Below are 21837 nucleotides of genomic sequence, written 5' to 3' on the forward strand. Positions count from 1 at the left end.
ATGTCAACTTTCCCTGGCTGAGAGTTTTCACACACATTAGCCATGGTGGTGCAGTGCTGACTGCCGGCTGACTACAATTTGGCAGTTCAAATCCAGCAGGCTCAAGGTTGACTCAGCCTTCCATCCTTCCTAGATGGGACACCTATGACCTGCTTTCAAAATGTCAGATATGTTCAGTAACCCCCAAATGTTGAGGAACCTGCTCTAAGAGGCATGGTGGAACAGTGGTTAGAAGGCAGTACTGTAGGCTACTTCTGCTGACAGTCAGCTGACTGCAGTTTGGTAGTTCGAATCTCACCAGGCTCAAGATTGACTCACCCTTCCATCCTTCCAAGGTCAGTAAAATGAGGGTCCAGATTGTTGGTGGCAATATGCTAACTCTGTAATCCACTTAGAGAGGGCTGTAAAGCACTGTGAAGCAGTATATAAGTCTAAGTAATATTGCTATTGCTATTATTGACTACAACGTCCATCAATTCCGCCTAGATGAGAATAACCCAATAAAACCTGAAGGCATTAGTTTGAAGATATCTGTTCCAAGGATATACTCTAATTTATGATGAACACCGAATCTGGCTTAATACTAAGATGCCATCTATAAGGCTATATACATGTTATTCAAAAGCCAATGTTCTTTCTTCTCTGGAGCATAATTATATTTGGGTAGAAACTTGCCTGTTCCATTGGCAACTGACATCCAGTATGAGCTCCTGGAACCTTTCATTCTCTTTTATAATTTTGGACTATAGTTACAATGAGCTATAGTTACAATGAGTATAGTTCACAATTGCTTTATACTAGATATCTATCTACTGATCAATCTTTTTGAATTTGCACAGAAAATGAATATAAATGTCTTTTGTCTTTTTGTCTCTCTTTTCCAATTTAATTTAGCCTGTGTGGATACCCTCCTTTCTATGAAGAAACAGAGTCCAAATTGTTTGAGAAGATCAGAGAAGGATACTTCGAATTTGACTCTCCATTTTGGGATGATATCTCTGAATCAGGTATTTGTAAGCCTGGGAAAATCTCTGCTAGAATTGTGTCTACAGATGAGTATATACCGTAATTAGGCAACTATTGAGTAGTCAGGAGCTTTTGTAAAGTATGTGTTTAATGATTTGGGGAAACTGCTCTGATTCCTGGAACTGCTCTGCCATGGTTTTGATAGATGTGTGTGCGTGCGTGGCTGAGCAGGAGATAAAAGCTGTTGCAAGCATATGCAAGATGTTCTGTGAGGCTGTATCCCATTGAAGCATTTGAAGGTGCAGATGTTCTTTCAGAACCTGCAGCACAATTAATCATGTTGATTATTATCAGATGTCTCCTTGTTTCTAATAGATTTTGCTTGAATAATTGAAAATAAATTGATACAATGAATCTTAAGTATACGCTCTTTTTAGAAGAAACAATTTGGGGATTCTAATAATATCCACATGTTTTGGAACTCATTGCCATCTTTTTATATTGGCTAGAGGTGCATGTCATCAGTTTGATCCCTATTACTCAAACCTAATGCTCTGGCAGATTGGTTTTGGCTTCTGGCTTTTGTGCTAAAGCCACTTTCTTTGTTTCCTTCTCTTTTTATTCCTTTTAAACAGCCAAAGATTTCATTTCTCATTTACTCGAGAAGGATCCAAATAAGAGACTTACCTGTGAGAAAGCCCTCAGGCATCCCTGGTGAGATTAATAATGTTATTGCATTTTTTTAAAAGTGCAATTCTGTGATACAATGAGAAGTTTTGTAATTGTATTCACGTGGAATTAGCAGTGGATCATAAAATATAATTGACTTCTCTGATATTTTTGTTTGAATTAATTAGTATGGAGGACAATGTGCACAGGAAGCTATTATATGCTTTAGACCTTAGGTGTCTTAGACTTCAAAAGAGCTGATTTCAACAAACTTAATGAGAGCTTGGGAAGGATTACACGGATGAAAATCTTAAAGGGCAAAATAACTCAAGAAGTTTGGGGAACTCTGACAAATGTGATTATAAAAGCCCAGTCCAGCACAATACCATGGGAAAAGAAAAATAAGAATCCAAGCAGAAACTAGCATGATTGCATAATGAACTAAGACTTGCAAAAAATAAATAAAAGTTTTTTTAACATGTAAAAAACAAGAAAAAAGTCAAGGAAACAATTCACTAATGGGAGAAGATAGCAAAGGGGAGCAGGGTGAAAACAGAGCTACTAGGACCAGATGGATTACATCCCAGAGTTCTGAAGGACCTGGCAGACATGATCTCGGAACCATTGAACCATATCTTTCAAAAATCCTGAAGCAATGGAGAACTACCAGAGGAGTGGAAAAGAGCTAATATGGTTCCCATCTTCAAAAAGGGGGGTGGGGAATGGATCCAGGAAACCATGGACCAATCAGCCTGACATCTATACCTGGGAAGATCCTGGAAAAGATAGTCAAGCAACAGATCTGTGAACACCTAGAAGCAAGCAAAGTCATAACCAGAAGCCAACATGGAATTGTCAAAAAGAGAACATTCCAAACAAATCGTACTGCATTCTTTGACAAAGTACCTAAATTAGAGGAGCAGCAAAATGCCATGGCCAAATATACTTGGATTTCAGTAAGGCATTTGACAAATTAGATTGCAACCTACATCTTGGTAAGTTAGAAAAATGTGGGATAGACAGCATCACTACTAGATGGATTTATAACAGGCTGACAAACTGCACTCAACGTGTAATCCTCAATGGAACTCCATTTACATGGAGAGAAGTATGCAGTGCCATATACCAAGGTTCTGTTTTAGCCACAGCACTCTTCAAAATCCTCATACGTAAATGATTGAGATGAGTGGATAGAAGGGGAACTCATCAAATTTGCAGACAACACCAAGCTGGCAGAAATAGCTAACACCCCAGAAAACAGGCTCAAGATTCAAAAGGATCTTGACAGACTTGAACACTGGGTTCTAGCTAACAAAATGAAATTCAATGGTGAAAAAAATTGGTTTTACACTTAAGCAAAAAAAAACAAATGCAGAGGTATAGAATATCGGGCTCAACAGCAGTAACTGCAAGAGGGATCTAGGAATTTTAGTGGACAATCACTTAAATATGAGACAGCAGTGTGCTGCAGCCACCAAAAAACCAATTAATAGAGGGATAGAATTAAGATCACATGAAGTGTTAATACCCCTTTATAATGCCTTGGTAAGACTGCAATTGGAATATTGCATCCAGTTTTGGTCACTATGATATAAAAAAATGTAGAGGCTCTAGAAAGTGTGCAGAGATTATTAGGGGGCTGGAAGCTAAACCATATGAAGAATGGTTGCAGGAATTGGATAGGTCTAGTCTAGTGAAAAGAAGGACTATGGATGACATGATAGCAGTGTTCTAATATCTGAGGGACTGACATAAAGCACCTGAAAGCAGGACAAGAAGCAATGGATGGAAATTTATCAAGGACAGAATCAACTAAAACTAAGGAGAAATTTCCTGACAGTGAGAACAATTAACCAGTGGAATGCCTTGCCTCCAGAAGTTGTGGATGCTCCATTACTAGAGATTTTTAAGAAGAGATTGGACAGCCATATGTTGAAATGGTATAGGGTCTCCTGATTGATCAGGGGATTGGACTAAAAGACCTCCAAAATCCCTTACAATTCTCGTATTCTGTTATATGCCTTTACTGAAATTATATGTAAGAGATGACATGGCACTAAGTGATGATTCCCTACTCAATACTCACTGTGGTCAGCCATAATAGTTCAATTAACTAATGTATACCTTTAATAGATGGTAAATAGAATTTCTGGCTGTTATGGTAGACCTTTTTAGTCTTAGCAAGATGAATAATATGACAGTCTTCACTCATGACTGAAAAGATAAGTGAAATAGAAAGTAGAAATGGGCATTAACATATTCTGCAGTCATCAAAGGATGGTCACAGAAAAAAGAAAATTCTACAAAAAGCTGAGAAGGAAATCCAATAAGTTTAATATTAAATAACATAGGCAATCACCTTATGATACATGTAAGTACAATTTTCGTCAGGATCTTGGCTTAAACTAATCAAAGAGAGAAGCAATCTGGAATTAAGGAGAAACTTCCTAATAGTGGACTAACTTGCCTTCAGAAATCGTGGGTGCTCCATCACTGGAAATTTTTAAGAAGAGACTAGACAGACACTTGTCTGAAATGGTATAGGTTGTCCTGTTTGAGCAGGGGGCTGGACTAGAAGATCTCCAAGGTCCCTTCCAGCTAGCTCTATTCTATTCTATTAAACGGTTCTGGAAGAGTCAGCCTATACAAAATCAAAAACATTTTAAAAAAATACTTGCATCTGGCATAATAACTGTTCTTGGAACTGTGCAAAGCTTCAAAGGGGTAGTCACTTTAGCAATGCTTTGAAATTTTACAAAGTAGAACAGTCTACTAAAAATACCCACTTATTTTACTTTGCCTTACTCTTGAGCTTTCCCTACCTCCCAATAGTGCATGCAAAAATCTCTGCTGGTTCCTGGAAACGCAGGTGAAGGCTTCAAGGTGATACAAGTCATTTTATCAAGTACAATCCAGTTGTCTCTGCAGTACAATCAAAACTTGTTGCCTATGCAAAAGTACCTTTTTGAGACAAACCCAATCCACTCATACATAGAAAGATGTCAGCTAGAAGTTACAAGAATGCAAAATGTATCCCTCACAAACACCATCTGTCTACATGCCTGTTCTCCTCTTACTTAATTTGCAGGATTGATGGAAACACGGCCCTCTACTGTGACATCTATCCATCTGTCAGTGTACAGATCCAAAAAAATTTTGCAAAAAGCAAGTGGAAGGTAAGTAACCTGATGTTGCTGTCCTGGGATTTCTTGCTCTTGGGATCTTCTATCAGGAGCATGGAGATAAAATTTCCATTAGGGCTCTCACTCCAAAAGCCCCCATTTAATAATACTACCCAGGTAACTACGCATTTAATACAATTTTGGGTGTGTCATATGGGTCAAAGTATAAAATGAATTTCCTCAGTGGATACAGAAATATTTGGCAATTTGTTATATAAAGGGTTATATATTAAGGGTTGTTATGTAAAGGGTGGGGGCACAATGGCTCAGTGGTTAAAGATGCTCAGCTTGTCAGCTGGAAAGCTGGCAGCCCAAGGTCAAGACCTGAGCCCTGTGCAACAGGGTGAGCTCCTGTTCCTTGCTCCAGCTCCTACTCATCTATCAGTTCAAAAGGATGCAAATGTGAGTAGATTAATGGGTATCACTTTGGTGGGAAGGTAACAGCGTTCCGTGCACTTTTGGCATAGAATCATGCTGGCCACATGACCACAGAAACTGTCCTCAGACAATGAAGGCTTCTTCTGCCAAGAAATAAAGATGAACATCCCCCCCTAGAGTTGGATATTTTAATTTAATTTAATTTATCGCCCAACTCCCAAGGGATTCTGGGCAGCTTACAGCAAAAATGGATATGGATATGGCTTACAGCTTGTCTGGATATGACCAGACAAGGGAAATCTTTATCTTTTATATAAAGGGTAGCAAATAGAAAAGGCTGCCATCAATTTCAAAAGATCTATCTCTCTTGAAAAAAATATGACATCTTCACTGCATCATTTAGACTGCAGAAATGGGTGGGTGGGGGACCATTGGATGCTTGTTCCTTTTCTCCTTTTTTAGGTTATTTTTTGGGGGCGGAGGGTTCTTATTACATATTATTTCTTCAGTGTATTGTGAGTTACCCAGAGTTATTTGGATTTGATAATTGATAGAGATAAGAGATATAAGTAAATTTTAGATGCCCTTAATAGGAAGCAAGCTCCATTGAACATAGGATTATTTGATCTCAGACAAGCTTGCATAAAATTGTACTGCGTTTATTCCAAGCGCTTTTGTAAATTTTTGTTGCAGGGACAGACAAAATATTTTGTAACTGAGTTGCAAGTTTGTAAACATTTATTTTAACTGCCAGGGCATCAGGGAGCATTTTGATGTCATAGAGTACTTTTAAGCCCATTTTTTTCATTTTGAGAATAGTGGGAAATCTGTTTTTAGCTGTGCCATGTCAGAGTAGATTCCAAATTCCTGTTAAAACACTCTTCCACAAGAGGTGTAACAACAATAAAATATAGACCTGAATTACATTGATCAAATTTCAAAAGTCACTAAAGGGTCAGACAAAAATAAGTATAGAGCTGCCTATAGTTTCTGCTTCATGATTTGTCTACCTTTGTTTTATTGTACATCATTCTCAAGCATTCATACCATATTCATAAAAATATAGTATCAGCTAAGTTTCCTTGTTACTTTTTACTTATAGTGAATGGAGTACTAGTGAGATCATAAGAACATGAGGTCTGTTTCCAAGTAAATCTCCCTAGGTAAATTTTCAGCAGCAGTTTATGAACATAGCTTTCTTTAGTCTGGTTTTGTAGAGAACTACAAGTATATAATTCTCATAAATCTGATCATCTTCTCCTTTACTAGCAAGCCTTCAATGCTGCAGCTGTGGTCCATCATATGAAGAAACTACACATGAATGGTCATCATGCAGAGGACAATGTCAAAAGCCAAGTACAAGTACAAATTCCATCAAAGCCTAATACATCATCCATTACTTACAAGGAACAATCAAGTCAAGACACCAAGAATTTGATCCCTGTATTATCCTATCAGAATACTTCAGATCTTCGTGACCTACATGCCAAGAAGACAGAAAGCAAATATTTAGATAACCCGGGGGGCACATCAGTCCATATGACTTCTGTAACTACAATAGACAGCCAGAGTCATCCAAGCAGACCTTCAGTTAGCTGTACTCCAGAAGGTGGGATGCGTGACAAAGTGAAGGCGACTTTTTGCTCAGAAGCAGTACTCATAAAAAGAGATGCCAAGACACAGTAAGTGCCCTTTGGGACAGTCAAACTAAGTTTCTAATGGCCAAGTAGAGATTTCAATAGCTTTCCCAATCTGCTATTTCTAATTGTTGGTTACACTGTCTAGATATTATAATAATTGGGGTGTCAGCATATTTGAACATTTGGCGAATGTTTGAGAGAGCTAGTGTAAGTAATGTGCCATCAGGAAAGGAAGAGATGAAAAGTAAAAATCCCTCTTTGACGAAGATTGGTGGTTCAGAAATATTAAATAAATGAATGAATGAATGAATGAATGAATGAATGAATGAATGAATGAATGTGGATTAGGGAACATAGCAATTTTTATTTCACTTATTTTGAAATGCATACATTTCCTTTATTCTACTTGTTCAATCAAGGGAATTTGTGATATAACAGTAACAGAAACAACTGTTGTAGTAAGTAAATGAAAAATCAGGAACAAAGAACATAATAAAATAATAATAACCTTGTATAACAATACAATGTTTAATAAGAAAAAATAAGAAACAGCATTATGATCCAGTTATTTTTAGACTAAAAATCTCTGGCCATTAAATGCTAGCTAGAGTTTATGGAAGGTAACTGACCAATTAAATCTGAAAGTATAGTCTAAAATGAACTATGCTGATAGGCATATCTCATAACCATAATTATGTGAAGCTCTATGATTGCATTCATCAATTCAACGACAGTTGTATTATGATTTTATCTGTCTACATGAAAAGGTCAGGATGAAAAAAGCATGGTCTAAATATACATTGCCATCTTCCTCCATAATGTGAAATCTTTGCAGTACACATATAGTATCACTGAATGCATAGTGGAGGAAGATTCAGAACAGAAAGTCAAATAGATGAGTCACTCCATTTGTACTGCATTAATCCTGTTGAATTCCAGTGAGCAGAATAGATATGCATCTTATGTAATGGATAGTAGTTTGCATCACCTTTCCAAGCCATTGGTTAGATCATGTACAATATGTAGGTTGCAGTGTGTGTGTGTGTGTGTGTGTGTGTGTGTGTGTGTGTGTAGTATGTGTCTGTAATGATACATCATACACTAATTGCAAAAAATAACAAGCTTTGTTAGCTTTGTTTTCCTTTCAATCTTCTCTTTCAAACTCAGTCACTTCAACTCAGAAGTCATTGTTCCAGTCAAAGCCACTAATCACACCTATTTTGGCAGTGGGCCAACTGGTGTTTGCTTGGTAATGTGATTGAAAAAAAACCTACCATAAGTATAAAACATATACCTTACAGGTAAGTATATGCATGCAATTCACGTCCACTTTTCTAGCAAAGAATAGTGAAGCATTTAAATATTGCTACCATTTCATGATCTCCCAATTATGCTGAGTGCAGAGCAAGGAAATGTCTTTACTGTCATGTCAGCAGAAAAGTATGCACCCCAGCCTTCAATAGGAGATGTCAGGACTACTTTGTCCAAGATGGCAGAGTAGATGCAGGACAAGGCAGGAAAAACCAAACTTGAATGATCAGCTACCCTGAGACCATGTATCTTTTTGCAGAAATGTGCACTGTACCAAAAGATGCAGGTCTAACTACCTATGCTATTCATAGTTTGTTTTATTTGATTGACAGATCTCTCTCTCTCTCATATTTATTTATAAGTATCTTAGTAGAGAATGGAAGTGAACAGCACAATAAAGAGTCATATTCTCATATATGTTTCCCAACGAGTCTCTAATTGTTCCAAAAGCATAACACCTTTTTTTTTTAACCATTAATACACCTCTTCTAAAATGGAGGGTGTATTTTTTCCCCAAGCTCTCTCTCAAATGATACACATTTCTATAGACTAGGAAACATCCTTGAAATCTTAATAATAAAAGAACTATCAACCAGAAGCCATGTCAGATTTAAAAACCAAGAATGACACATGGTGATTCTTCCAAGATGAGTTCTTTATTGTTTCCACAACTATAGATAGAATCTTACCAGACTAAACACTACTGTCTGCATTTAACATATACTCTGAGAACTATTAGGAATTAGCTGTCTTCACCCTATTTCTCTCACACAAAATATCTGGACCAAGTTGTCTTTTATTTCTCTGGAATACATCTTCCCTTCTTGAAATCCAGCTTGCTACATTCCATCACTGGCCATAAAATTATCTAGCATGTGCCTTGTTCCGGATAGCTACATGAACTAACAAATTGTTATTTTCCCATTATATGATTATATTTTATATTATATATTGTTTTCACCACTTATAGTTTCAATATTAAGTTTATATATAGATATTACTATTTTAATATCATATTGTGTAAGCAACACTATCTTTTAGATATCTTTTATAGATTTCACTGAAATAATGGTAATTTTTATTGATGTTAGTGTATGCTCTTCTATGACCTAATAAAATAACTGCAGGTTAAAAAAAACAAAATTGATTTTTATGAGACTTTATAGTTATCATTTTAATAATAGTATAAATAAGTATTGTAACTCTGCTAATTAATTTAGTTTAATAAGAAAATGCAAACAGAAAACAATTTTTGTTTGGAAATTATTATATTATGCATAAAACTATATAGTAGTTTTTGCCAAGTTACTTTCTTCACAAAAGTTCAGTATCTGTTAGGTAAGAACGATAAATCTCTACAAATCTTTTTTTTTTTTTTTAAAGGAAACCAAGATTTCCTGGAAAACTTTTTTTCCAATAAGATGCACATCATATGAGTTCTATTTTTCTCCTCTCTTTTCAGAAGGGCTGCTTGATACTCCTATTGAAAACTGACCATCAAATATCAATGATGCAGAAAAGGAAGGCCTGCTTTGAACAATGCCATGGAGGATTGTGTTCCTAGATGCCCATAGCCGATATTTTCTATAAAGCACATCCATAGAACTGAGAGTTCATATGTTCAACTATCTTGAAATATTAGAGGGTTGTTTCATATAAACTGGAAAACAATTCTTAAAAGAAAGGTTCTGTAATCAGTGGATAAACACGATCAAACTCTTTCTTTTTCCTTTATCGGGAGGGTGGGGATACATGTTTGTACATCTGTGCTTGTTTAGTAGAATAAAGAGCAATTGCAAAGGGTGCAGTGTTGTTTTTGTGTTGAGTCCATTAGAGCAGTTGGTTGAAGCAGAAAATATCCCATGCTGGCTTGCTTGTGGCCCTTTAATTCATAATACAGAAGCAATTTGCTCAGAGTGCTTGTTGACACTGCCATTTGTTCCAGCACAGTTTGCATGAGTTGATTCCACAGGAAGGAAGGGGGCACTGTCTCTACTTCATTCATTAATTTCTGCTTGTCAGTTCTAGAATTGTACATGTAATATACATCGTTCAATAAAGTTTGTCGGTTCTTAAATGCCTGATAGTTATTTATTGATCAGGTCCCCAATCTCTCAGTATCAGATTTGTTTCTGGCAGTACAAGTAGTTCCCCAATTTAAACAATGGAGCTCAAAATTTCTTTTGTTAAGTGAGTCATTTGTTAAGCAAGTTTTGCCACATTTCATGACCTTTCTTGCCCCAGATATTAAGTGAATCACTGCAGTTAGTATGATTAGTAACCCAGTTGCTAAGTAAATCTGGCTTCCCCATTGACTTTGCATTTCAGAAGGTCCCAAAAGGAAATCACGTGAACCAGCTGCCAAGCATCTAAATTTCGATCACGTGACCATGGGAATGCTGCAAAGGTCATAACTGTGAAAAACAGTCATAAGTCATTGTTTTCAGTGCCATTGTAAGTTTGAACTGTCACTAAATGAACTGTTGTAAATTGAGGACTACCAGTGGTTTATCTGCAAACAGCTATTTTGTATTAGTAAAAAGAACTAGTGGTGGATAAAAAGATAAAAAGTTTTATTATGGGCTATGAAATCTAAGAAACAGACACCATTGTTTATTTATATTGCTTTCTTAATCTTGCTTGAATCCAGATTCTGCTTGGATAGAATTTATGCAAAAGTATATCTTCCAATTTAAAAAAAAAAACGCTATCAACAACATTTGAATTCAAGAGATTAATTTTAAATATAAGGGAGTCTTGGAGTGCTACAACAAATAAATTAGTATACCCATTTCTGTTTTTTCCCCCTAAAGCTTAACGTATAGCAATATTTCAAAGCTAGCTTTTTAAAATAAAAGATGGAAATATTTTCTTTGCAGATATGAAGAAAGCAATCTTGATAAATTAGACAGAGGAATGGATTCATCGGGAAAGGAGAAGAAACTGTTCTAATCTGTGCAACTGACATAATATGCAGCTCGTTGACTGATATGATCACGAATTGTTTCCACCTTTTTTTCCAGGCCTTCCAACCTGGCTGACTTGAGGATGAAGGCATTGTTACTTTCCTGTAGTTCTGTTTCTAAAGCTGAGGAATGAAACAGAAATAAGTTAGATGCAAAGAAACTATTTTTCCTCTTTAATTCATGATAACATTATATAGGTGACCATTTAGCCCGTTCTGTTTTTCTATAACATCTTTTAACATGTATTATTTTCATGCAATGTCTGTTCAATCCAATAAAGCACCCCATATGCAAAAACTATGCACATGTTTGCCCCTCCCTCTTATTCTTTGTAGATCTGTTCCACCACCTCAATCCCTAACTATCCTGTATTGAATGTTAGATGAGAACAATTCTACTGATATTTATATGAAAGATTGTAAAATTCTATGAATAGGGTACCCTGCTTAGTTTTCTGATTTTGCTGAATTTTGCTGAAACAAATATCAGTAGAATTGCTCACACTCAAATGAGAAAAAAAGAAGAACATCACAGAACAGAATATTTGCAACTCAGGGTTGAACTGTGGGGTCCTTGGGGTTCACTGAGGTTGGTTGCTTTCTTGTAGGCATTTCATTACCAAACTAGGTAATGTCATCAGTGCAAGAAAGGAGTAGGGTTTGCTCTCTTTTTATATGCTAGTGGCTTGCCTGGTTAGTGTTTGTGGGAGGGTTCTTGGTGGTTCCTTGATTAGGCTGTTGTTTATGGTTAGCTTATTGGTCTGAGTTGATACTTTCTTGATTGGGGTATTGTTTACTTCTTGATTGCTGTTCTAGTATTAATCTTGCCATTAACATCTAGATGAACTCAGATTACTCAACCAATTAATTATAAGTATTTATATAGTAAATCCTCTATATGGCATTATCTGTTGTTTTATGAAGCAAAGTAAATTATCCATAGCTCTATTTCCATCTAGATACCATATTTTTCTTGCCCATAACAATAACTATAAAGAAATTAATTCAGCTTCCCTAAATGATTGGCAGAACCTGACCCAATATTAAGGAACTGCTATCTGTCACATAGCATCCAAAATCAGTTTAGCCTTTCTGTCTGAAAAAGTCTCATCTCCTTCTGATAGGACTAAATGAATGTGGACATTGACGTCAGCCAGCACTGTTAAATGTATTCTCATCATGTTTTGCATGAGAAATTGTCTGGTGGCCTATTTAATAACATCAACATTCCTCACTGCATTCAGCCAACTCTGAGCAATAGTAACTGCCTCTCATCAGCCAGCTGCTAAATCTCTGGCTCTGAGAGGCACCTTCAATGAAAGACATTCATTAGCAGTACAGTTTTATCAATGAAAACAGTAACAGTAACACTGTAATATCTCTGGCTTTGAGCCACTTGGTTATTCATACTACACCTGCCACAGGAGTCAGAGCATTTTGTCTACATGCTGGCTGCTTCCCAAAACATATTGAGCAAAGTTATTAGAACTGAAAGCTTTAAGTGTCCAAATAGAGCATCAAAAAGTTGGCTTGGCAAGCCATTATTATGGAACAAATCTGTGATTTGTTAACACAAATCTGTATAACACAGTATTTATATTCTTCCTGAATGTCCATTCCATTAAAAGGGCAAGCTGAAATGCCTCACAGGATCACTATAATAGCTTTTCATCTCTGTCTCTCTATAAAATCCTGTAGCTTACTTACAGTAGACCAGAAATGATGTATCCAGATTTTAATGTGAAAAGTGCATCTATGTCCACATATACTTGATATGAAATTGATTAAATGAAATTATTATGCATGAAATTCTGCAATATTATATATGCTGAGGTTCAATGGTTAATTTATCAGAGAAGAACCTTGATATTATTTTTAAAATCTGCAATCCTGTATGGAATCCCAAGGCAATGAAGATAAGAATTGTGAGGTCATTTCTGATTTGGAGAATTGCCATGCAAGTAATCCTTACCAGCCATTTTGGCCATCATATTCAATGCTTCATTCAACAATGTGTTGGCCTCTGTGTGGGCACTTTGAATTCGGTCACCTTGGATGCCTAAATTTGACCCTTGTCCCATTCGCCTCTTCAGATCCATGTATTTGCCATTCAATTGTTCAAAAACCTGGGGAGGAGGGGAGAGAAAGGGAAATGAGAACTAGTCAAACTTCCAATGGATATATTGAGTAGATAACATCAGAATTCCCAACTCCAAATCTCTAAACCTGAGATCACATGATGTTAGATAGCATTCTACTTAATCAGCGTTCCATTTATAAGTGTGTCAGATTATTAAACACTGCTTTTCCCTCTTGCCTATTCCTTTTCTTCTTCAGAAAGTGGTAATTCTTTTTCACAACAGTTTTCTGATTTCTCCTGGCTCCACAGAACATGCCTTCTTTTCACTGTGATATATTCCAGTTTGTCCATTTTGAAGAGTTTTCTTTTTCCCTCCTATTCCCAAGCCAAATCCATGCCTCCATGAACAGGTTTTGTTTGTTCTTCAATAATCAATTGTTTTATTGAATATAATCAAACAAAGTTTGACAAGGCAAATATCCAAGTCATTAACCATTTTTATTTGCAAAGAATTTCTCTGGGACCTATGATATTCCTCTGGGCATCAGTGGAAATAATGAGAAGCCAAAGACTCTTAATTTCCCTTGCCACATGCTATCTTTCCTCCTTTTGTAATTTAAATAATCTCAGGTAGGACATGGAATCTAGCAAGAAGGAGGAGGAGGAGGAGGAGGAGGAGGAGGAGGAGGAGGAGGAGGAGGAGGAGGAGGAGGAGGAGGAGGGGGAGGGGGAGGGGGAGGGGGAGGAAGAGGAAGACGACTTGGTGGAACATTGTTATCCAAGGGTGTCATGTTAGAGAATCAGGTTAAATTATAATTGTAATGAACAAATTCTGTTTGTTCTTCAATATCAATTCTTTAAACCTATAATTAAACAAATCTTGGCAAGGCAGGTTGTCATTGTACTGAAAAACAAATAAAATGAAAGTTGAGAGAGACAGCAAGAAGTAATTTCAGAGTTTGTCCTTGGCTGAATGAGTATGGCATGATTGGTCATGTGACTCTGTAATGGGCATTTTCTGAGACTGTACAGGGTATGTTCTAAAAAAATGCAAACGGGACTATTGGCCTAAGAAGGTTGGGGACTTTTGCATTAGAGTGAATAGCCAATGTCATTGAAAAGTCTTATGGTTAACTGAGACAGGCTGGCTGAGCAATACTGTAGCTTAAAGCATGCAACCCACTAAAGTAATTTCTTATTTCCATACCTGCTGAGTGGTTTTTGCTCGCGCATGGGCTTCTGTTGCTTGTTGCTGAGCATCTGCAGCCAATAACTGATTCTGGTTTGCCTTGTGCTTTAACTGGACAATTGTCTCAGTGAAGCTATCCAATTGATTAGTGATGTCCCTCACATTCTCCTGAGCTGGAGTGAGGATAGTCTGGATCTGAACATTTCAAAGATGAAACTTTTTAGAAATTTTATAAACATCCCTAAAAAAAAATAATGGTTACATAAACAAGAAATATTCTATTAAGGTAATAAAGTAATCAGCTAAGGGAACCACTATTCTAGGAAACAATGGAGGTTTATCAATATGAAAGGAGAGCAGGCTGGTTTAGAGTGAACAACTTAGATGTTCAATGTCAGAATCTAAGCATAAAGCACTTACTTCATCAAGGCGATTTTGTATACGCTGGAGGGGAAAAGCAGAGTCATGAATGGTAAGTTCAGCTTCTTGAAGTGCTATTTCTCCTTGTTTCAATTTCTGCAGCACATCATCCACATTTCCCTCAATAGTACTGGCCTGGTTCCTTAAAGAAAGAAATAAAGAAATGTTGCTTTCTTTTCAAAAAGATGTCATTCTATAGGTAATATATAACGATGACCTGTTGAACAGAATATGAATCCATACAATAAAAAAGCAGCATAACATTACAGATTCCAAAAAAGTAGAGATAAAAGCTTTAGCACCATTGAAATAGTATTAATAGATAAATTTTGTAATCTACAGGGAGCAGTCAGGAAAAGATGTAATCTGAAAGAAAGATTTACCACTAAGAATATTAGATAGTTTCCCATAGCACTCCTCATGCTATTATATGCTTCCGTACGTACTGTATGTTTCAATTCAGTTAGTATAATACATAATCAAGAAGGATAAATCCAGTTAAAGGAACTTATGGGTTTTGTATTAAACTATCTCAGAGGTGGGTTTCAGCAGGTTCTGACCAGTTCTGGAGAACCATTAGCGGAAATTTTGAGCAGTTCGGAGAACTGGTAAATACCACCTATAACTGGCCCTGCCCCTATCTATTCTCTGCCTCCTGAGTCGCCACTGATCGGGAGGAAATAGGGATTTTGCAGTAACCTTCCCCTGGATTGGGGAGGGAATGGAGATTTTACAGTATCCTTCCCCGCCATGCCCACCAAGCCACACCCACAGAACCGGTAGTAAAACATTTTGAAATCCACCACTGAACTACCTCCAGAAATACACAGGAACAATTTCTTAATGAAAGTTACAGAAGACATTTTCTGTACATCAGAATTCCCAAAAGTTTAAAATTATATACATATTCAGAAAGAACTTCTAGATGATAATATAAATAAACATGTCAAATATTACTTTAACAGTGAATCTATTTTCCTCTACTCCAAAGTTATCGAACTCTTGGTCCCAAATTGGAGAATGAAATACTGTGTATACTAATTTAATCTCCTGAATGGAAAGCAGGATATAAATTTAACAGAAAAAGAAATGAATATTACCTGGCTTCTTCAGCCTCCCGCTGAAGCTGTTTGGCTTTAGCTATGTCTCCAGCCGTTTGGGCAATGATGCTGTCAGGACATTGCAGCTTAGCGATCAAATTCTGAATCTCAGTGATTTTCCTGAGAATTGTGCCAGTATCAATTGGAAGATTAAGGGACAGGATGTAATTGCTCACTTGCTGAATCGTAGTAGCATCAGCATCTGGATCTGGAAAAAAAAATACAGTAAATAATCTAACCAAGATAAACTGCATCTCTAATTCAATCAATAAAATATTTGTGATATGCCTAGATCCCCACAGCATGGATATTTAAGTACAAGATAGATCGACCAACCTTTGCAGTACCATAAACAAGTTTTTAGGTTGTAAAGAAGATTAGGGCTTTAAAGCAAGCCAAATAAAACAAATATTATATCATGAGGAATAGTGAGGTGAACAGCTGTTCCAATTAAATGAAAACTTTGCTAGACACACATATTACAAAAGCATGTCAAAATCCAAGTAGCGAAGGACTTCCAAAATCCAATCAGTGTGAAATATCTATTAGCATCGATGGAAAGAAAACGTTTATCAATATATTGACAAAGGTTCAGTGGATTTGTAAAAAAAGGAGAGTAAAAGGCTCAAACTGAAGTCTCTATTTTCTTTAAAGATAAACCCAGGTTATTGTACATATGTACAATGTTCTGAATTAAAGGAAAAAACATATCATCATAAACACACCAAATGTATCGCTAACCTATGGAACCTTGAGAGCCCATATAAATTATATTTTCTCATTGTCCAGGACAAATAATCACCTGCTATGTGCAGAAATGCGGTGACTTAGCTGAGGAAGAGTTTCAATAGAGGGTTTGAGCTGAAAGACATATTACAAGTATACTTTCAAGAAAATGGCAGGCCAGTTTTGGTGGCTTTGAAGATGAGGAGTGGCTGCAAAAAAATAGGCTACTTAGCAGACATGTTTTTCATCACATGAACCAGTTGAACAATACCATACAGGGCACTGGAGAAAATGTTTTGAGTTCAAGTGACAAGATTTGCATTTTTCAACAAGCCGGCCAGATGAAATCGGAATGTCAGAATACTGTTATTAATACAACCAACACCAACCTGGTATGGTTAAAAAGATCTAATAAAACTAAAGTTTTATAAATAATTCTAGTGTGACACATAGATATTTCTATTCAATCTTTACTCACAATATGATTTGCCTTGACTCTAAAGTGAACTCCCACATATTTTAAGTATAGTATGGAATGAAATCTACGTCATAACCTTTTGGATAATATTCTGTACATTTCAGTTATTATGCAAAAAGAATGCTATTTTAATTCTGTCAAATATAGAAAAGAGAAAATTGATAGCATCTATTAGTGCTTAAAAAATTGGGGTCAGAGGCATTGTGATTCACCGCTGTTTGCTAGAGTGGAATGCTTTTGAATAGATGAAAACTTGTTCCATGTTTTTCATTTCCTCAGTTCCAAAGGACTTGAAATAAGCATGTGTAAACTCATTAATTTGGGGAAATTGTTTTTGAAACTTGCTCCCGGAAATTTCTGAACCACATGGAAGTTTCATATGATCCTAAAGCATGTACACAATTCACTGTTTCAGGAATGAAATCTGCCATAGAATTTTAGAACATTCCATTCCCAATCAGTGTGTTTTGCACATCCATAACTTAAAGTAATCTAAAACTAAATAACTTCTGTAGGGAAGAGTAACGTGTCCCTATTCATATTGGATTAAAAGATATATTGAAATGTTGAGAGCATGCTATGGATACTCTCAGAATAACAGAGTTGGAAAGGTCCTTAAAAGTCTTCTAGTCCAGAGGTCCCCAGCCCCAGCCCACGGCCCACTGCAAAGCCTTGAGTCATTCAAAATTGGGCTGCAGAACTGATGGGTGAGTGCATGCATGCATATCCTCACTTGAATGACCAGCAGGTGAGCATGAGTGCATACATTCCATTTGCGCAAGCAGCAGGCATGTGTGCCCACCACTCATACAAATGGAGCTGCACACATGCGCATATGCCCATCATTCATGTAGATCCATCCCCTCTCCCTTTCCCCCATCAGTCTGCAAAGCCAGAAAGGTTGGGGAACTTTGTTTCCTGCTTAGGCAGGAAATCCTATACCATTTCAAACAAATGGTTTGAAAATCTCTTCAAAAAAACCTCCACTGTTGGAGCACCTATAACTTCTGGAGGCAAGTCGTTCCACTGGTTAATTGTTCTCATTGTCAAGAAATGTCTCCTTAATTCTAGCTTGGTTTTGTCCTTGATAAGTTTCAATCCATTGCTTCTTGTCCTGTCTTCAGGTGCTTTGGAGAATAGGTTGACCACCTCTTCTTTGTAGCAGCCCTTCAAATATTGGAGTACTGCTCATTTTTCTTATCATTTTCTCCCATTAATGGACCAATCATTTCCTTGACTTTTTTGTTGTTTTTTACATGTTGGAAGAAGCTTATTTTTGACATTTGTTGCAAGCCTTAGTTCATTTTGAGTCTTAGCTTTCTTGACATCATCTTTGCAGGTTCAGGCTATTTGCTGATATTCTGTTTTCTGCATGTGCCCCTCTTTTCATTTTTTATCCTTGTCCTTTTTTATCTTTTAGTTTATCCAAACATTTTTTGTGTAGCCATGATGGTTTCTTTTGAGATCTCCTATTTTTCTTCTTCATTGCTAGACTGGGATTTTATAATCTCACTTTACAAAGTTTCCCAGGCTTCTTGGTTGTTTTCCCCTTGAAGATTCTTATCCATATAATCCTATTGAAATCAGCTCTCTTGAAGTGCAAGATTGTAGTTTGACTTTGTTCTATTGCTTGTCCTTGCACAACGTTTAATTCCAAAATTGCATGGCCATTCCACTCCCCCTCCAAGATTCTTGTAACTTCAACACCTTCTATCATTTAATTTGTGTTAGTGAGAATTAAGTCTGGTATGGCTGACCTTCTAGTTCCCTTTTTTACCTTTTGGGAGACAAAATTGTCTGCTAAATTTGTCAGGAATCTGTTTGATTTTCCACTAGGTGCAGAGTTTGTATCCCACTTTATATCAGGGTAATTAAAGTTCCTTATTACTATTATGGTATACATCCTATATATCTTAGTTGACTGACTAGCAAAAAAATCATCTATTTTCTCTGAATGAGTGGCCTTTAGTATATACCTATGGCAAAGTCATTCTTTTTTTTTTCTCCTTTTATATTTGACTCAAATGCATTCAAGATGGTTTCTAATCATTGTTCTGCTGTATTTCTGTAGAGATATAATTATTTCTTATATATAACACAACTCAACCTCCTCTTTTATTCAGTCTGTTTTTTAAAAAAACAATTTAGATCCCTCTAGCTATATATTCCGTTCATGGGTTTCATCCTACCAAGTTTCTGTAATAGCAACAACATCACATATACCCTAATGTACTTAGATTCATTTATTCCTTATACTTTGTGCATTGGTGTATAGGCATTTTAGTCCTTTTTGACTAACCCTGTGTTTTGTGTCTGAGTTCTCCTTCATCCTTATCACCTGTTTGATTAGTACACATGGTACGGCACACACTATCAAAAGCTTGGTTTTTCCTAACTACAACCTTAATATTCTTAACTGCAAGCACATCTATGTTAGAAACACTGACAAGGCTATTAGTTTTAGATTGCTGGGGACAAAAATGTTCTGTATCAATTATCTCCCTGTCCTCATCCGTCTCATAAAGGTCATGGCAGATGCAGTCAGTCAAAAGACATCAAGTTGGTAGACACCAGATCCAGATCCAAAAGGTCATGAAAAAAGGGATAGGTGACTAAATGGTGGAAAGAAACTAATTTGGAAGGGGGAAGAAAGATGGCTGGCTCAGAAATATATTTAAAAGTCCAAGAATAGCAGGAAAGACAAAGAAAGGAAGAGTCTGCTCTCAGAAAAGCTATCCATGAGCAAACAGTAAAGAAGAAAGGGAGTAAGCCCTTTGGCAGATGAATCAGTATGGGGAAAAGAGCTGGAAAGTTCACTATGAGTAGGTGATAAGCAATTGGGAGATCTAGTCCATGAGCTAAAAGATGGTAGAAGAGAGAGAGAGAGAGGAGTTAAATGGTTGAAATCCTGACCCAAGCAACTATCTATAGAAAACACAAACAGAGCACATTTTGGCAGTGGAATAGGAGAATTGTTACTTTTCTGGACTACTCAGTCAATAGCTTAGAATTGTATCAGTCAGTACCCAGTTCATGTTTCTGTATGTTGGTTCTAAAGATTTAAGTAAATGCTCCAAAAATGTTCATAATTAGAGGCAGGAGGTGTGTGCGTGTGTGTGTGTGTGTGTGTGTGTGTGTACAAACACACACATATACAGGAGATATATGTATATGTATATGTATATGTATATGTATATGTATATGTATATGTATATGTATATGTATATGTATATGTATATGTATGTATCAGTGGTGGGATTCAAAAATTTTTACTACCGGTTCTGTGGGCATGGCTTGGTGGGTGTGGCATGGCTTGGTGGGCATGGCATGGTTTGATAGGCGTGGCTTGATGGGCGTGGCAGGGTGTTCTGCCCCAGCTATGGAACCCAAGAAATGGAGCACACACAGAACTCCGAACAACTCCATTTACTACAAACACAGTCTTTTTCAAATGCAGGCTATTACTAAAAATATCCTTAACAGCCAGCCAGAAATTCCAAAGATTAGATAAAGGCTTACAAGAGTTGGCAATTAGCCCAGAAACCAGGTTTGCAAGGAAAATTCACTCTCAAATGCTCAACGGACGACCGGACGAACACACGTTGTTTCTTGCAACGTTTGCCAGCTGTGTGCAAACTTAAATAGGCTAAGGGAGTGGCCAATTAACCCCAAGCCTTACTCTCGAGGAGACCTCCTCCTAAATAACCAGTCCTGCCTTTTGGCAGCTGTGTGTGCTCGTGCATTGAGCGCCGGCTGCACAGACTGCTGGTGCAACACCACACCAGCCTCCTCGTCATCAGGATCAGCCACAATCCGTGCAGGCCACCGGCGGGCCACAACACTGGGGAAGGATACTGCAAAATCCCCATTTCCTCCCAATCAGCTGGGACTCGGGAGGCAGAGAATAGATGGGGCGGGGCCAGTCAGAGGTGGTATTTACCAGTTCTCCGAACTACTCAAAATGTCCACTACCGGTTCTCCAGAACTGGTCAGAACCTGCTGAATACCACCTCTGGTATATATGCATTCTTGGATCCTCCAGGAGGGAGGGAAGTCCCCCTTAAGAGTTCCAATTGCTAGTCGAGGGTTGGGCAGCAGGCAGATGGGAATAAATTCTCTATTAACTGGAAGAGATTCTGCATGAAAGTTCCCTGTGGGAAAGCCGCTATTGAATTTGACTTCTGAGTAACAGCAGGTGCAACAAGAAAGTTTCAGTACATACAGCAAAGAGATTGACTAGTGACAAAGTATGCATTGTTAAAATGTTGGAACTTCTGATTTTTTACCTGATAGGAAGTTGCGAACTTGACGGATGAACTGCTGTGTGCGCTGGATATCTGCCTCTATCTGTGTCCTGATGGTGCTCATTTGATTTCTCAGGTTTTGGGCATTTATCTGAATCTTGTTGGAAGCTATTTCAGCAGCTCTGATCTATTAATAGATGAGACAGATTTCATTTCCATATGGTATTTAATATAGCTCCTAAACGTTTCAACATTGTTCCAGGTGGATCCACAAGCAGTAGTAGTCATTCCCCACCCCCAGGTATTAATTACCCCATTCATTTCTAGTATTTCAGCCGCAAGTCTCTGATTTAAAATAATGCATGGAAAAATAGAATATACAAATAGAAAATGAATGGCATTGTTTAAGTACTTGTTATGTTTTTATAATACATGTATTTTTCCAACTTGTTTTTCTTGCTTCTTATATTTTTTTTGTTATGTTTTTTA

The 21837-nt window shown here is 37.1% G+C and overlaps 2 protein-coding genes across 2 annotated transcripts in view; one reads left to right on the forward strand and one right to left on the reverse strand.

Annotated features, from left to right (window-relative positions):
• The window catches only part of CAMK1G (calcium/calmodulin dependent protein kinase IG), a 32290-nt gene extending 22508 nt beyond the window's left edge, over positions 1–9782 (forward strand). Inside the window, exons 7-12 of the mRNA XM_070939804.1 lie at positions 895–1007; positions 1602–1680; positions 4724–4811; positions 6465–6877; positions 8003–8136; positions 9609–9782. Of these exons, the coding sequence (XP_070795905.1) occupies positions 895–1007; positions 1602–1680; positions 4724–4811; positions 6465–6877; positions 8003–8093 (784 nt within the window). The 3' untranslated portion in view covers positions 8094–8136; positions 9609–9782. The remainder of the gene's footprint in view (positions 1–894; positions 1008–1601; positions 1681–4723; positions 4812–6464; positions 6878–8002; positions 8137–9608) is intronic.
• A 1076-nt stretch (positions 9783–10858) lies between these two features.
• The window catches only part of LAMB3 (laminin subunit beta 3), a 65395-nt gene continuing 54416 nt past the window's right edge, over positions 10859–21837 (reverse strand). The window contains exons 17-22 of the mRNA XM_070939803.1: positions 21391–21535; positions 15901–16108; positions 14801–14942; positions 14399–14575; positions 13084–13237; positions 10859–11234 (exon numbers count right to left, since the gene is read on the reverse strand). Coding sequence (XP_070795904.1) covers positions 11095–11234; positions 13084–13237; positions 14399–14575; positions 14801–14942; positions 15901–16108; positions 21391–21535 — 966 coding nt within the window. The 3' untranslated portion in view covers positions 10859–11094. The remainder of the gene's footprint in view (positions 11235–13083; positions 13238–14398; positions 14576–14800; positions 14943–15900; positions 16109–21390; positions 21536–21837) is intronic.

The sequence above is a fragment of the Pituophis catenifer genome, unplaced genomic scaffold (assembly GCF_029215685.1).
Source record: "Pituophis catenifer annectens isolate HBS135680 unplaced genomic scaffold, rPitCat1.0.hap2 SCAF_3, whole genome shotgun sequence".
NCBI lineage: Eukaryota > Metazoa > Chordata > Lepidosauria > Squamata > Colubridae > Pituophis > Pituophis catenifer.